The sequence below is a fragment of the Amblyomma mixtum genome, chromosome 1, assembly GCF_055824585.1.
Source record: "Amblyomma mixtum isolate Tamu chromosome 1, ASM5582458v1, whole genome shotgun sequence".
In the NCBI taxonomy this organism is placed as follows: Eukaryota; Metazoa; Arthropoda; class Arachnida; order Ixodida; family Ixodidae; genus Amblyomma; species Amblyomma mixtum.
In genome coordinates this window covers 152,592,216-152,606,996 of record NC_143012.1, presented here as the reverse complement: position 1 = coordinate 152,606,996, position 14,781 = coordinate 152,592,216, and the positions used below count along the sequence as shown (strand labels likewise).

The window sequence follows — 14,781 nt, the reverse complement described above, 5'->3', positions numbered from 1 at the left end:
TGAAAGAATACAAAAAGGCACGTCGTACAAAAGACAGAAAAAAGAGAACAAATACAAAGTATCACACAATACTCATATTAACTGCGTTTGTTATCAGACATAATGCTGGACTCGTAGATGATATGGGTCGTAAACAGCTGTATATCGGATTTTTCCTCCCAACCTTAATATTATGCAGCCGCGGTGGCTCAGTGGCTATGGTGCTCGGCTGCTGGCCCGAAAGACGCGGGTTCGATCCCGGCCGCGGCGGTTGAATTTCTTTGGAGGAGAAATTCGAGGCCCGTGTACTGTGCGATGTCAGCGCACGTTAAAGAACCCCAGGTGGTCGAATTTTCCGGAGCCCTCCACTACGGCGTCTCTCATAGCCTCAGTCGCTTTGGAACGTTAAACCCCATAAACCAAACCAAACCAACCTTAATATTGAAATAGTCAACACGGGAAAATGAAAATGATTTGATATCACTTCCTGCAAAGTACCAGCGAAATGTTCAGTGTTTTCAACTCTTTCGCAATAATTGTAGACTTTCTTAATGTTAACTATTCCCTTTCCATTAGAACGCCCTCTAAATTTTTGCGTAAAAAGTTCACTTTGCGTTGAGCTCTAGTCAACAGAAACGTGCGCTTCATTTTTTTTGCATCCGATCACTGCGATAAGCATGAAACTATCATGCACCGTGGAGGTTTTTTTTTATTGCAGGAAGAGGCTGGCTCTGAGAAGTTTCAACGCTGTGGACATCAGGAAATTTGAAAGCAAACGCTCATCATTGATGCCAATTAAATATAAAAGAACGTAATAAAGCATGGCTTCGTGAGCCAGAAACCTACCTTGAATCTGAAATGGAGGAAAGAGATGTGAAATCAATCTTTATTCCTTCGCATCTAACAACCACAAGGCACCCGTAATCAGGCGACCGTAGCTTTCTGTTGAACGGCAGCAGAAATATCGCCATAAACTTGAGCGCTCAAAGTTAAAAAAAAAAAAACCGCTCAATAATATCGAGCAATCGAGCCAAAAGAAAGCCTTCAAACTAAAGAACAGTGGGTGAAGCAACTGACTTCTGGCAGCACTGAATTCTTAACGGTGCGGAGCTATCGGCTTCTTTGAAGTGCATGAATAGTTTAGTTTCACAAGGTAACATTTTGCCAAAAGATGACTAAACGAGGAGTTGAAAACACGTGCTGAATAGTGGACGCCATGCTTCACTGAAATAGCTTTTGCTACTACGTTAACTCATGAATATCGTGCACAGCTGCAACATCTTTCAGCACTCGGAAAGAAGTGAAATCGGCTATCTTTGATTTGTATGTGTAATGTTGTTTCTTTTCTTTTTTTTTTCTTCCTTTTCCCCCCCCGTTCTTTCTCACTGCCTTTCCTTAGTTTCATTCTAAATTTGCGCAGCATTGATTAACTGTGCCGCTCTCTGGCTTGCTCCATTCTTCCGAGCACTGCCCCACAAGCCCATTGTTGGCTTGGGTAGGCTCGTATGTGTACTATGGAATTTTTTCAATTAAATAATAATAATAATTATTATTATACGTATCTGTTAAGGAGAAGAAAGCTTTTAAAGATGCTGTTGACCCTTCTTGCCGAAATTCAAATTCTTAAATTTAGAGGCTAGGAGTAATGGCAAGGCAAGAAGAATAACAGGTTGCATAAAAAGTTAGGAATAATAAAATTAGGGAGCGTTATCCAACGTAAAGTGTAAATATGGCTGAATAAAAAAAAAGCAGATGGCGCAAAGACCATCCAAAAAATAACTTACCTGACGAGTGGGCAAAATCGATGGCATCAATATCCCCTGATAAACAGAAAATCAAAAAGAATTACAATTTCTCCACGCTGCACATCATAAACGAGATGTCTATTGAAATTAAATACAGAATGTTTTTTTCCACTACTGGGTGAGCTATGTGGGTCCCCTCCATGACTGAAGGGGTGTTTCCAACCTAACTAGCCGTCCGGTGGTAACCGACCGACCGACCGACCGACCGACCGACCGACCGACCGACCGACCGACCGACCGACCGACCGACCGACCGACCGACCGACCGACCTTTTTCTTTTGCAGCGCGTCAAGCGGCGATTGCCGTGAAAGAAGCGAGCGCCGCTGAGTGCACTGCCCAGTATGAAAAAATTAGCTGCGGGTCACCTGCTGCTCAGCCTGGTTAGAGAGGTCCTCTATTTCTTTAGTATTACTGCTGGTTTTTTCTTTCTTTCTTTTGGTTTGGTTTATGGGGTTTAACGTCCCAAAGCGACTAAGGCTATGAGAGACGCCGTAGTGAAGGGCTCCGGAAATTTCGACCACCTGGGGTTCTTTAACGTGCACTGACATCGCACAGTACACGGGCCTCTAGAATTTCTCCTCCAAAGAAATTCCAGCCGCCGCAGCCGGGATCGAACCCGCGTCTTTTGGGTCAGCAGCCGAGCACCGTAACCACTGAGCCACCGCGGCGGCCTTTCTTTCTTTTAAGCTTTGCTGGTATGCTGTTATGCTGTCTGCATATTTCTTTCCTGTACAAGTTCGATCTCTTTTCGGGGAGGCGAGAGCCCGTCAAGCTACATGCCTAGCTTTTTCTCTCTGCCCCCCTTATCCTTGTGATGGAAAATAAAGGCATTATTATTATTATTATTATTATTATTATTATTATTATTATTATTATTATTATTATTATTATTATTATTATTATATAAAGCTATGACGTATCGGGCAACTATAAGCGGCTTGGCGTCTGTAACGTTGAGTGCGTTGCGGACACTGGACAGCCAGCGCATCCACCCTGCCGTACTGGCAGGCGGCAGTTAATAGTTGATCGCGAGAGTTTGCTGACCCAATGAACGCTGCGGCCTATTGCAGCAGTGCCGCGTGTCTGCCAAAACGTTGTCAGCGCTAACGCATGCAGCCCACATCTCTCTCTCTCACCACGCCACGTATAACTATAAGCGCGATTCAGGCGTCCACTGACCAAGGGAGCTAGTTAGGCGCCCTTCGTTTCCTTAAAATCATCGGAGTGTAGAACGCTGTCAACGCCAACGCCAATGAACACAATGAACGCCGACGGCCTATGGTTTTAGCGCCGGGTTTCTGGCACAATGTTGTCACTGCCAAGGCATGCAGCGCACATCCGTCATTACCGCCACGTAGCTTAAAGCATGACTGAGGTGTCCACTGTTCCAATAGGCCAGTTATGCGCCTTTTTTTTTTGCTTTCCAAGCTCAAGGTCATTTGAAGGTGGGAACTAGGCACCCGGCGATCCAAACACGAGGTCCCATAGTGCAGCTTTCGCTTCAGAAGAGAAGCGGGTGAACGCGCCGGTACGCAAAGCACCGAAAGCAGTGGGCGACGGGGAAAACAGTCCTCGAATAAATAAATAGTCAGAAAGGCTATGCTTGCTGTCGAGCTCGAACAACATAAGTAGGCCAAACGTCGGCGGCACATACGGCAGCCAAGAAACCAGGCCAATATTGTAGTCCTGCTTGCTGCCATCTAAAAGTGATTCAGCATGGCGCGGCGCCTTTCCTAAAGTATATTTGTCGCTCACACGTACCCTCAACCGCAGGTAAGTGGAAATTTTCAAGGATTTGTGTTCCAGCACGGTTCCGATAAAGCTGAGGTGATAAGGCACTGCGTACGCAGGATGGCAGGCTCTTTTTAGCACAGAATTCCACCGAAATATGTGCTTTGTTGCGCCCCGCCCCACCTCTTACATCACCGTCGCGATTACACCGGCTACGATGAAAATCCGTAGAAAACTCCCCTGATACTTTATCTCTCTTCTCTAAACTCCTATTTACATAGCTCTCGTTATTTATTTGACGCGAAAGAGTTAAAGGCTCCGTTCTACAGAAAATCGCATGGCCCTGGCAGGTGGTAGCTGGCAGCTGATATAGCAGGGCACAAATTCGTCGCATAGGGTTGTGTGACGTCACGTGTGGCCGATTTGAGAGAAGCGGCCAACTGGTGCTTCTCAAATCAGGTGGGAGGCTGAGGGGAGTTAAACACTCCAGCAGCCTTCCATTTCGAGCCGCACATGCTTCCCCCTACGCCACGGAGGCATGGTCGCATGGCTTGGTTAGACCGGTTAAATAAGCCACTGATATAGTTGCTCCTCTACTAACCACATCCACAACTGCTAACTTTACACAGGTGTTTTTCGCGCAAGGGTTTTTCTCGCAAGGGTGATTGCAATCCATGAACATTGCGACAAGAATACCTTTGGCAATTACTCGCCAGTTTCCATACTACCAGTTTTCTCTAACCCTTTCGGCCCTGGTGTCCTATTAAAAGGACACGAAGCAAAACGGCTATAAGTCATTATTAAAATGCCCGATAAACTGAAACAAGAACTGAGCCGACTCCCAAGGCATTCCTATAAGCACAGACATCACTTTCGCCTTCGTCTTCCTCATCGTAGCGCCGAGAGTAAACAAACAAAATGGCGGAAGATGGGAACGGCGGCTGCAATGGTAAGTGCTATTTTGCCATTTTTTTACTCCATACCTGAGAGCGTATTCGCGGTTAGAATTTTGCAGGTTGTTTCAGACACTAAAGGCTTTAACAGTTGCAGAACGTTTTCTGTGCGGTTAGTACATTTGTCATAGCACGCCGCAATATGTGTGTCCTATATATAGGACACCAGGCTTCAGTGGTTATAAACCACCGGCGCGTGTGCATGCAAGAGCGGAACATTTTTTTTGGTAATGCCTAATTTTTGTTTTTGTTTTATTGCAGAGGCAAAAACTGTGACTTTACTCAACGGCAAAGCGGCCTCAATTAAGACATCTGCGTCTCGAGGATCCAGATGCCATGTTTGCTGCACTGAAGGATGGTTACGTGTCGGAGATTGAAGACGCTGAGGCGGACGTGGATTTGAGCTCTCGGCTGCCTCCAGCGGTGATGAAGTTGAGAAAGCAACACCGGAAGACAGGTCGTGGTGCAGGAGAACTTTCAATAAGCTAGCAGCCACGTATCACCCTCAATAATCTGGTGACGAGAATGAGAATGATCTTGATGGTCTACCGACCCCGTATGCGTATCTTTCTCGGTACGTGCCGAAGAGTGTTTTTACTGTTCTTACCGAGGAAACAAGCGTGTATTCTATTTATCAAGAAGGAAAAGCCGTTGAGATGATGAAGAAGAAATCAGAAAGCTGATTTCACTGCATTTAGCGATGGGTGTCTTTCGCTAGCCACGACTAGAATCTGCTTGCACATTGTAGACGTGAACGGAGACCTGTTGTGAACACTCTGCCTTCACTACGGCGAACGCTATGCCTTCACTACGGCGAACGCTATGCCTCACTACAGCGAACGCCAAGCGCATGCTCCTCACAATTTCCCTCGTCCCTTCCTCCCCTTACCCTCGCCCGGTCACGCTATGTAAGCTGGCTGATCAGGATGAATAAACGCTCTTTCTATCCCGAGCGTCCGTTTGAGTTCCATGGGAGCACGGCACGCGCAATGCGCGTGCAAGCTTTGTAACAAGACCACACCAGCAATGATCCTTTCTGAAAGGTAGGGACAGATTTGGACACATTTCGTGACAGATGCCTAAACCTCTCTTTCGAGGAGCATCTTTGCAGCGATGAGCAAATCATTCCGTTCAAAGGACAGCGAGACATAAAACAATAAATAAAAGGGAAACCAAATACGTGGAAAGTGTAAGTTTTCATGCTGTGCGGCGCCTTGGGGATTTTCCACGACTTCCTCGTTTATCAAGGTTCATCCACTGAACTCATTCCAGCTGTTTCAAAACTTTTCACACGTATTAATCAACATCCAGTATTAGCTGCACCTCAACGCAACCAGCATGTTTGTTCTCAATATTTGAATTTTTGTGAAAGTGTTGAAATAAAGAGTAACGTCAAACTTTGCTTTTTTTTGTTCTTGCAACCACTAAGCCCTGGTGTCCTATATATAGGACACGACGCCATCTTTAAAAGCAAGGGAGTCCTAGAGAAATTTTTTGCTTTACTGCGTTCCTTGGGTGGCAGTGAAGCAAAATAACACTTTAGAAAAATTCCCGAAGTAGCAAAAAAAATTCAGGGCTGAAAGGGCTAAGGGCCCTGAGAGAGTGAACAAAATACGCATTGATAACTTTTCCCAGAAACATGAACTCATAACTAGCTACCAATTTGGCTTTAGAGAGACCCGTACAACAGAAATAGCGTTGCTAGCACAAAAAGAAGTGATACTAAAGTACTTTGAAGATACATTATTGGTGTTTGGACTATATCTAGACTTCAGTAACTCCTTCAATTGCGTGAATCATACAGTTTTGCTAGATAAACTTGAAAGATAAGGGTTTAGAGGAACTGCTGAAAAACTTATGCACTCTTATCTTGACGACCGGTTCCGCAGTGTCGTAAGTAATCACAAATCGCGGCTCAGGCATATAAGATCAGGGGTTCCGCAAGGGAGCATCCTTGGGCCTATTTTGCTTTGTACTATATAAATGGTAGTGTAAAGCTAGGCGATGACTGCGAGTTCGTTATTTACGCGGATGGCTGTACCATTTTTTTTTCTGCGATGGACAGGGCGAAAATTGGAAACAAAAGCACGGGATTTTTGCTGTAAACTTCAAGATTGGTGCAAGGACAATTCGCTGATTCTGAATGAATCGAAAATGAAATGCGTACTATTTCATTTCTGCGGGTCATAAATTGATGTAGCGAAGACCACTATTTTGGTACCTTATGTAGTAGCTAAAGGAAAATGAAATCACTTGGGGTGATCTTTTCGGAACATATGTCGTGGAATGATCACGTCAACTACTTTTCATCAAAATTAAGCGGGGCTGTAGGAAAGATTAACCGGTGCCACTATTTCCTTCCAACTGGAACAAAACGTGTGATTTATTATGCTCTTTTCCCTTCACACCTGTGTTAATGTGTTTTAGTATGGGGCAACAACACTGTAATGAATATGCAGAAAATTTCTGTCCTGCAGAAAAGAGCCCACCGCGCAGTTGAAAATGCGTCATTCTTGAAACACACAGCATCACTTTTTCATACAGATAAGATCATTAAGGTGCATGATATGTACCAGCATAAATTACTTTGCACATACCAAAGAGCCATTAAAGATACCTTAGATATACTTTCAGATTGAGCGCAACTAAAAAAAAAACCTTTCAGTAACTACTGCTGTCGTACTCAATCACCTTGGCTGGTTTGATCATCACGAACTAATTACGGTAAAATGATGACTCAACATACGTTACCAACGATACTAAATCAATAGTGGGATGCCTTTAAAATCAATATTGAACAACTATCCCATAAAAGTATTACCGAACTGTTCGTATAAAGGTCGAACACTGCCACCATTATACATTGTACTGTTGTAATATGCGATAATTGTTTTTCTAGACCAGTTTTCTGATGATGTATGTTTCCTTTTTTCCCTGTGTATTTTACAGGTAAATGCATCGTTGTTACTTCTGATGGGGGATGGGTGACTGGAGCTTAGTCAAGCCGCAACAAAGAGGCCTTTCTTCAGGCACCTTCCCTGCTGTGTTTTCATGCAAAATAAACTGACTGATTGATTAATTGATTACATGGGATTTTCGCCCGCGCATAATTTTGTCTTTTTTGGTTAGGAACAGTTTTCGTTGGCCAACACTGTTCCCACTTCGAGTTGTTGATCAATTCGTTGTCGCCCTACAATAACCTTGCCATGCCGGTTAGCTCATTTGGTAGAGCAACTGCTCCGGTAAAGCGGTGGCCCCTAATTTGAACCCCGAACCAGGACGAATTTTCTTTAACTACTAAGTTTCTGAGGAAGCTGCATAGCTTTCCTTTGTAGCCGTATGGCTATGCATGGGTAGGTGCGAATGAGTAATTACTCCATTGTTATAATTTTGTCTGCGCTGCGTTGAGGCGGCCTCTTTACTAGAGGGCATGCCCTGCTCTTTCCAGTTTGTACTTCTTTTAGTCGTCTACCGATTAGCTTTGGGTTTCGCAGTCTGTAGTTATAGCTTATAATATATATCTCTGGTGTTCAAAACGTTTATGCTCTGGAAATCTGTAATGAGGCATTTTGCCTCCTGAGAGAGCTAGCGAGTATTCCTCTCAGCTTTCCTGGATTCAGCGCTCTGATTGCATATTCCGTGACCATGTCATAATGTTAACATTTATTCCCAGAACAGTTCTAGTCTTTGTCAGTTAACGCGAAATGACGGCTAACTAATGTGTGTACTGCTTCTGACCAGCTGAAGAAGCATATATCGCATTCGCCTGCTTTGCATGAGTTCGCGTGATTACGTTCTAACGGCGGAATCCGCATGCTGATGGAGGCAAAATGGAAAGCAAAAAAAAAAAAAAACAGTGCTCTGTGCGATATGCGTGCATGTTACAGAGCCCGAAGTGATAGAAATTGATATGGAACTCCTTCCCTCCATCTTGATTCCCTCTCTCTTTAGTTCTTTTCCTCTCGGCGCGCTCCAGGCGTCAAATTAGAGGTTGACATTTACTGCCGCTTTCGTTTCCCCATAGACATTGGCATTCCAGAGCGAAAGTTGTACGCGGCGCATTCGGTGGAATCCCGGCGGCGTTGTCGGCGTCGATGCCCGGCCAGCCAGAGAAACAAGCGATGCGGAGCGGTACAGTGTATCACGTGAGTACGGACGCGTACCATACTGTTCTGGATCCACTTCTTGACCAGTACAGACACGCCGCTCCGCGCCATGATTGCCAGCTGCTAGGACACTTTCTGCAAAATGTATTCACTGGCGCCTGTTTGTGGCACTATTGCGAGTGTAGAGAAATGATGGACAATTTTTTATATGATACAGTTTTTAATTAGGCCAGTGAGCGGAGCTGGATCGCCGAGTTCTACTCGCATATGGAACCATATAATACTTAGCGGGCTGTATTATGAAAGCTTTTCATGTAATGAGCTGAAGAAAGGGATACTATTATGCAGTAGTGGTGTTATTAAACACAAAATACGTCCTATACCCTTACTAATAGTTGCTAAACACTCCGACTGGCATCTACATTTCGCACAAGCTCAGCTGTCACTGAGATTCACATTGCCATGAAACTTAGTCGTCCTTCTTTAAGTTGGTTTTTGGGGAAAAGAAATGCCACAGTAGCTGTCGCACATCTCAGGGGACACCCTATCTGCGCCGTAAGGGAAGGCAGGAAGGTAGGAGGGAAAAAAGAAAAAGAGATGCCGTAGTCTCCGGAATAATTTAGACCACATGGCGATCTAATGTCCACTGACATCGCACAGCACACGGGCGCCTTCGCAATTCGCCTCCATCGAAACGCGCCACCCGGGAACTCGGGCTTAGTAACGGACCGCCCTAACCACTGAGCCACGTGGAGGGTCTCCATCTTTACCACCGCAACTTCTGGCAGACAGTCTACAGGGCTCCATCCAAGCTAGAAAAAAAAACTGTTTTCAGTAGACTCTCCGTACCTGATTTATAGACCATGCCATGAGCATTGAATCGCGGTGGGCTGCATGTCCTATACGACGATAATAAAAAGAAATGTTCTACAGCCCCAGCTCTCAAAATTTTAGTTCTGAACATTGTAGCGCTGGCAGACAAGGGGCGAAGAAAGGACGAGACGGACAGTGCGCTGTCTCGTCCTTCCTTTGTCCCTCGTCTGCTACGGCTACAATGTTCAGAATGTCAAACTAACTTGCCCAGCAACACACCCTGCCCAAAATGTTAGCGTTTATACATGAATAGCCAGCGGATTGTATAGCGAACTCTATGGTACTTTTCGCCGTTACGCTTTGAAGTCTAGGTCGATTATAGACTTTTTTTATCATGAATTCAGCAAGCCTTCTGCCTCATCGTGCCGGTTGCTTGCAGTACGTGATTCACTCAGAGTGGTCCATTAAAAAGTTATGTACGGCGGCCGGGCTTATTTTCCGCTTGTGTGCCGTCTAATTGACGGTGGCCAAAGTTGGCTAACATGGCGACGTCGTTTGACTGTCGAAATACATTGGCCACCACTTCAGCTGCTGTTGATACGCTAGCGCATGCGCACAGATCTACAGCTGCATCATTCGACAATGCAGGGGAGGTATGTCTTGGCAACGTCTTTTTCCGGCAAAGCTAGCGGCTTTCGGTGTGTTCAGAATTACACCATGCACATAGACATACGGTAATTAAATGTAACCTGACGAAACGATGCAAATGAATATTTCGGCACTTGTTTTGGTTGTTGTGAAGGAGCCCGATGCTGAGAGATTGCAGCTTACCAGCTTTGTGTTTCGGTTGAAGAACTACATACTGCAAGGCACATACTCTTCCCTTTAGAGCAGAAATTCGAATGCTGAATCAATGCTCATCTTCCCGTTGCCTAATCACAATCAAGTTACTTTCTCAAGCCCGCGACCAGAACTTGATAAGCCTTGCGCACGTCTGCCTTGTGTACCGGTACGTTAAAATTCCGTAAAGAGGTGGCGGCTGCTCACAACGTCTTTGAGATTCCCCGGCGCCGGTCACAGCTCCGGTCGTGCTCAGCTGCATCGGCTGCAACTGGCTCTGGTGCTGGAACTGATTCTGCGAGCCCACGCTGTCGGCTGACGTCAGCCAGAAGGGGCTCTTGCGCGTCGGTCCTGCGGCCGCCGCGGGGCCCGAGGGGTGTGGCCAGTAGGGCGCCGGTGGCGCTTCCCCGCCTGCATTGAGTGGGAACACGACCACAGACTCAAGTCCCCGTTTCACCTGGGACTGTTGCCTGAGATCGATGAATGGTTGTGCCTTCTGGTTTTATTGCGTCTATGAATCATGTGTGTATGTGTCTGTTTTTGTGTATGCGTTACTAATGAAAACAATACTCTACAGCCAACACCGCATGTTGCCAGGTAAAGCTGCTGAAGCCTTAAATGCCGAACAATGTGAAGCGTACTGGAGCAGGTTCTGTCGTCTTTTCGCCGTTATGAGGGCAGTAAGCTGAGCGATTGGCCCCATGACCTCCTGGCATTAATGAGCAAGATCCACGTGCACAGAAATTTTGCTACTTAGCAAGGGAACGAGGCATCCCCGGTGTGCTCTTTCCCCCGAATAGGCCTGATCTCGCACAATCGAATGGGCAATGAATGTCCTCAACCCAAGCCCCTGACCTTTCGTTGAATGAAAAAGGACGTTTATGAAATCATTACTCATTAAAATCGAACATTGTGTGTCCTTGGCTGATCATCATAGCTGGATGTTCGACGCTCTCTTTGGTGCTTGCGTCTCAATGCAGCAGTATTGGGAGGTTGCTTGATTGATTCTGATTTTTCTAGTTCATTCAAATTGTCTTCAGGAATCAGCTTGAGAGAAATCAGATAGACACAGGAAACTAACAGAAAAAGAGGCGGCATTCTTTAAAAAACCCGTTGCGCGGGGTTGTTTTCCGCACAGGTGAACAGTGTTAGCGAACGTACGCATGTATGCTCTGACTAAGAGATACATCTCAACCGCAGTCAGTTACTCGCCCATTGCTCATTTTACACGTGAAAAATGGCAAAGGTCGACATCTTTCGCGTCTGTAAGGAGCGTTATGCACACACGCGATGTGTTCCTGCCCCTACGAGGGCGCCGCGGGACGGAAACTTCACGCTTTAGAGAGGCGGCGCGGTGACAAAGGTGTCGGTGCTGTGTAAGCGACCGTGAGGCGAGTAGTGTTTTCTTCGCTTGCCTGGCAAGTTCGCGGTTTGTGATTAGCGGGGTGCTGATGATAGTGCCTGCTATTTTAGCCGGAAGGTCATACGACAATCGTTACATCCCCCTCGGCTCCTGGTGGCCTGTGCGAATACGGCGTACAAGAGCGAGTGCCACTTGTTGGCTATGTCATTTGCGCCGTACCTCACCGGGTGCCCTAGTGTGATAGAACTGATGGTTTAATGTCCAGAGCATCTGACTCGAAAAGCAAGCTTCTAGAGTTGCAGGGTCAGGAATGTGTCCACGACACGTCCTTTTTCTTTCCGCTGAAAACAAAACGTATTCGTACAATGGCAGAAACACGCTGGTAGCGCTTGTTGGTGACAGTCGCACTTCTAACTTGGCGTTTGCTGGTATCCCATTCCAGGCGGGACGCACGTAATGTTGCAAGGTAAAGGTCTCCAGGACGCGTTGGTGGCGACGGATATCGACAGCTCTATTATTTGCCGACAGTTGGAGACCGCACATGTGGAGGAAAAGTCGGGCTTACGCGCTTTTAGTTCAATAACAGTATCGTGGGCAAACATGGAACCAATGCGCCCAGAGCTCTTTTTACTTGTCATGGAGACTTTTGGACGCATCAGTATACATTGGAAATGTATTGGAAAATGAAGAAAAGGCGCATTACGATGTGAACATGATGTGACGATGGGAAGAGACAACATAGTGGACAGATGTCAGATCTGTCTCATGTTTTCCGTTGGTCCTCTTTGCTGCAGAAGCGAAGTTGTCTCTGCGCAACGTTGGCTTCTAATATCCCCCCTCCCCCCCACACTAAAAAACAATCGAATTGATCGCTATGACTAGATGATTATGTTGCTCGCTTTATTTAAGGTAAAAAATTTTCAGGCTTTTCGTTCTTTACAGCTGCTATATGTAAAGCTGTCTTATACTTTACTCTTGAGGGATATTGGCAAAACAGTATACAACAGCTGTATCTTTCCGCTACACCCCTATGGGGCAGAACCATGGAGGCTAACTACAAGAGTTGAGCTTGAGTTAAGGACAACTCAGCGAGCTATGGAAGGAAAATGATCGGCGTAACGTTAACAGAAGAGGGCAGAGTCGGTTGGGGATCACATTCGGGTTAATGACATCCTAGACAAAATCAAGAGGAAGAAGTGGGCTTGGGCAGGGTATGTAATGCGAAGAAAAGATAGCCGGTGGTCCTTAAGGGTAATGGAGTGGATTGCAAGAGAAGGCAAGCATAGCAGGGGTGGGAGAAAGTTATAAGGACGGATGAGATTAACAAGTTTTCGGGAATAGGGCGGCCGCAGCTGACATAGGACAGAGTTAATCGGAGAGATGAGGGAGAGGCCTTTGTACGGCAGTGGGCGTAGACAGGTTTACGTGGTGATGACGATTTTCTTCACAGGTTGAAGCAGTGAAACCGAAAGCAAGCGCAGCCGCACTCATCACCTCTCCATTATCTCTGGCCACACCCAGGACCACATACATGATTCCGGAATTGCATGATTCCCGAAGGCACTCCTCATGGCGTTAACACACCTTGATAATAGCCTGGAGGGGAGGGCTGGAAATTTCCAATTGCGAGGTAATGCGTTTGTGCTGCGATGACCTAGGTTATTCGAGAGAAAGAACGTCATTCCGTTATTTCTGTAGTGCTGTTCAAACTTTAGAAACGGTCGGAGATAAGTCACTGCCTTCGCGTGGCAGAAATTCTCGAAAGGAAAGATGTATCGCTTTCCTTTGTAGTCGTACGGCTGCGCTTGGGAGGATGTCTGTGAGTAATTATTGCATTATAACAAATATTCTCCACCTTGGGGGATTCCCCTAACCATATTCCCATACTTTGCAGACCATGGGCCGCGCTTTTGCAAAGTCGCCAAATATTAAGAGGGCATGGTACAATGAAGGCCCGCGTCTGACATAGTTATCCGCAGGATTTGGGCGCACCAGTAAAGCGGCAAAAAAGCAGGCTCAGTGAGTATTATCGTTGCTCGTTGACATGTTTCTCAACTTACCGGTTCTTATTGCCCGCAGGTCAGGGGCGCTGCGTGAAGGGGACCAGGCTCCTGGCTTGCTGATCCAGCCCACAGGAGGGCTCGGCTGTTGAGTGGGGCTCGTGCTCCACGCTTGATGGAAGCAATATGAATGGCAGAAAGCTTATTGTTTGTTACCGTCTTTCCTTCACGTTCATCACAAACAAACATGTGTGCAAACATAGCACAAGAATGCACTGACAGCAGTTCAACATAGATGCCAAGCATAAGGTGCGAAGGGAAATGAAAACATGCGCCTGCAGTGGTGGCTCAATGCCTTTGGCGTTCGGCTGCTCACTCCAAGGTCGCGGGTTAGATCTTGGCCGCGGTGGTCCTATTTCAATGCAAGTGAAATACAATAGCGCCTGCGTGCTGTGTGATTTTAGCGGCGCAGGTTACAGAGCCCCAGGTGGGCAAAATTGATCCGCGGTCCTCCACAACGGCGTCCCTCATAGCCCATGTGTCGCTTCGGGACGTTAAAACTGCAAAATTTACAATTTAAATACAAACATGCCACATATGAAGTGGAGCTGAAATATTAGACCTTAAGACATTACAATGATGTCAGGAATGGTGTCAAGGGGCATCTTGCTGGCCACATCAACGCTAAAGAAAAAGATGGAAAAACAAACAAGTATCCTGGCTGTTATCCGGATTTCAAAAGCTCTGTTTTCATTGATTGCCACAAAGATCAGCTTACCAGGGAAATCATAGAGGCATTCAATATACATTCACAAGAGGAAGATATGTGCGTCAGTGCTGCCCCAGTGTTTCTTTCTGACAAGGAAATGCTTTTCATGTCTGCTAATCTGTAAATCCTGTTTGACGATAACGCTGTTTGAGTGATTCCTTTTTTTTCAAATGTTTTTATCTCCTCTTCTCTGTTATATTGCCTGGTTTCATGCAATAAACATTAGTTGTAAGTTAGCGCCCGTCCTGTGTGTCTCCCTTGTGTCCGTGTCTTTTTAGCGCTATGTGGCAAGTGATTACTTCTAAATGTGCAGGTCCTGCTCAACAAACGCTGCTGCATTTCATATGCTTAAGTATAGATGAAAATGGAGTGTGCTGGGGGCGATATCCAGTTATTCTCTCTCTACAGCGGCGTAATATGC

At 46.0% G+C, this 14,781-nt stretch overlaps 1 protein-coding gene across 1 annotated transcript in view; it reads right to left on the bottom strand.

Moving 5' to 3' along the window:
• LOC149368002 (uncharacterized) overlaps window positions 1–13,124 on the bottom strand; it is a 48,953-nt gene extending 35,829 nt beyond the window's left edge. Inside the window, exons 1-4 of the mRNA XM_089575512.1 lie at window positions 13,079–13,124; window positions 10,436–10,639; window positions 1,764–1,799; window positions 826–832 (exon numbers count right to left, since the gene is read on the bottom strand). Coding sequence (XP_089431638.1) covers window positions 826–832; window positions 1,764–1,799; window positions 10,436–10,639; window positions 13,079–13,124 — 293 coding nt within the window. The remainder of the gene's footprint in view (window positions 1–825; window positions 833–1,763; window positions 1,800–10,435; window positions 10,640–13,078) is intronic.
• Window positions 13,125–14,781: the final 1,657 nt, after the last annotated feature.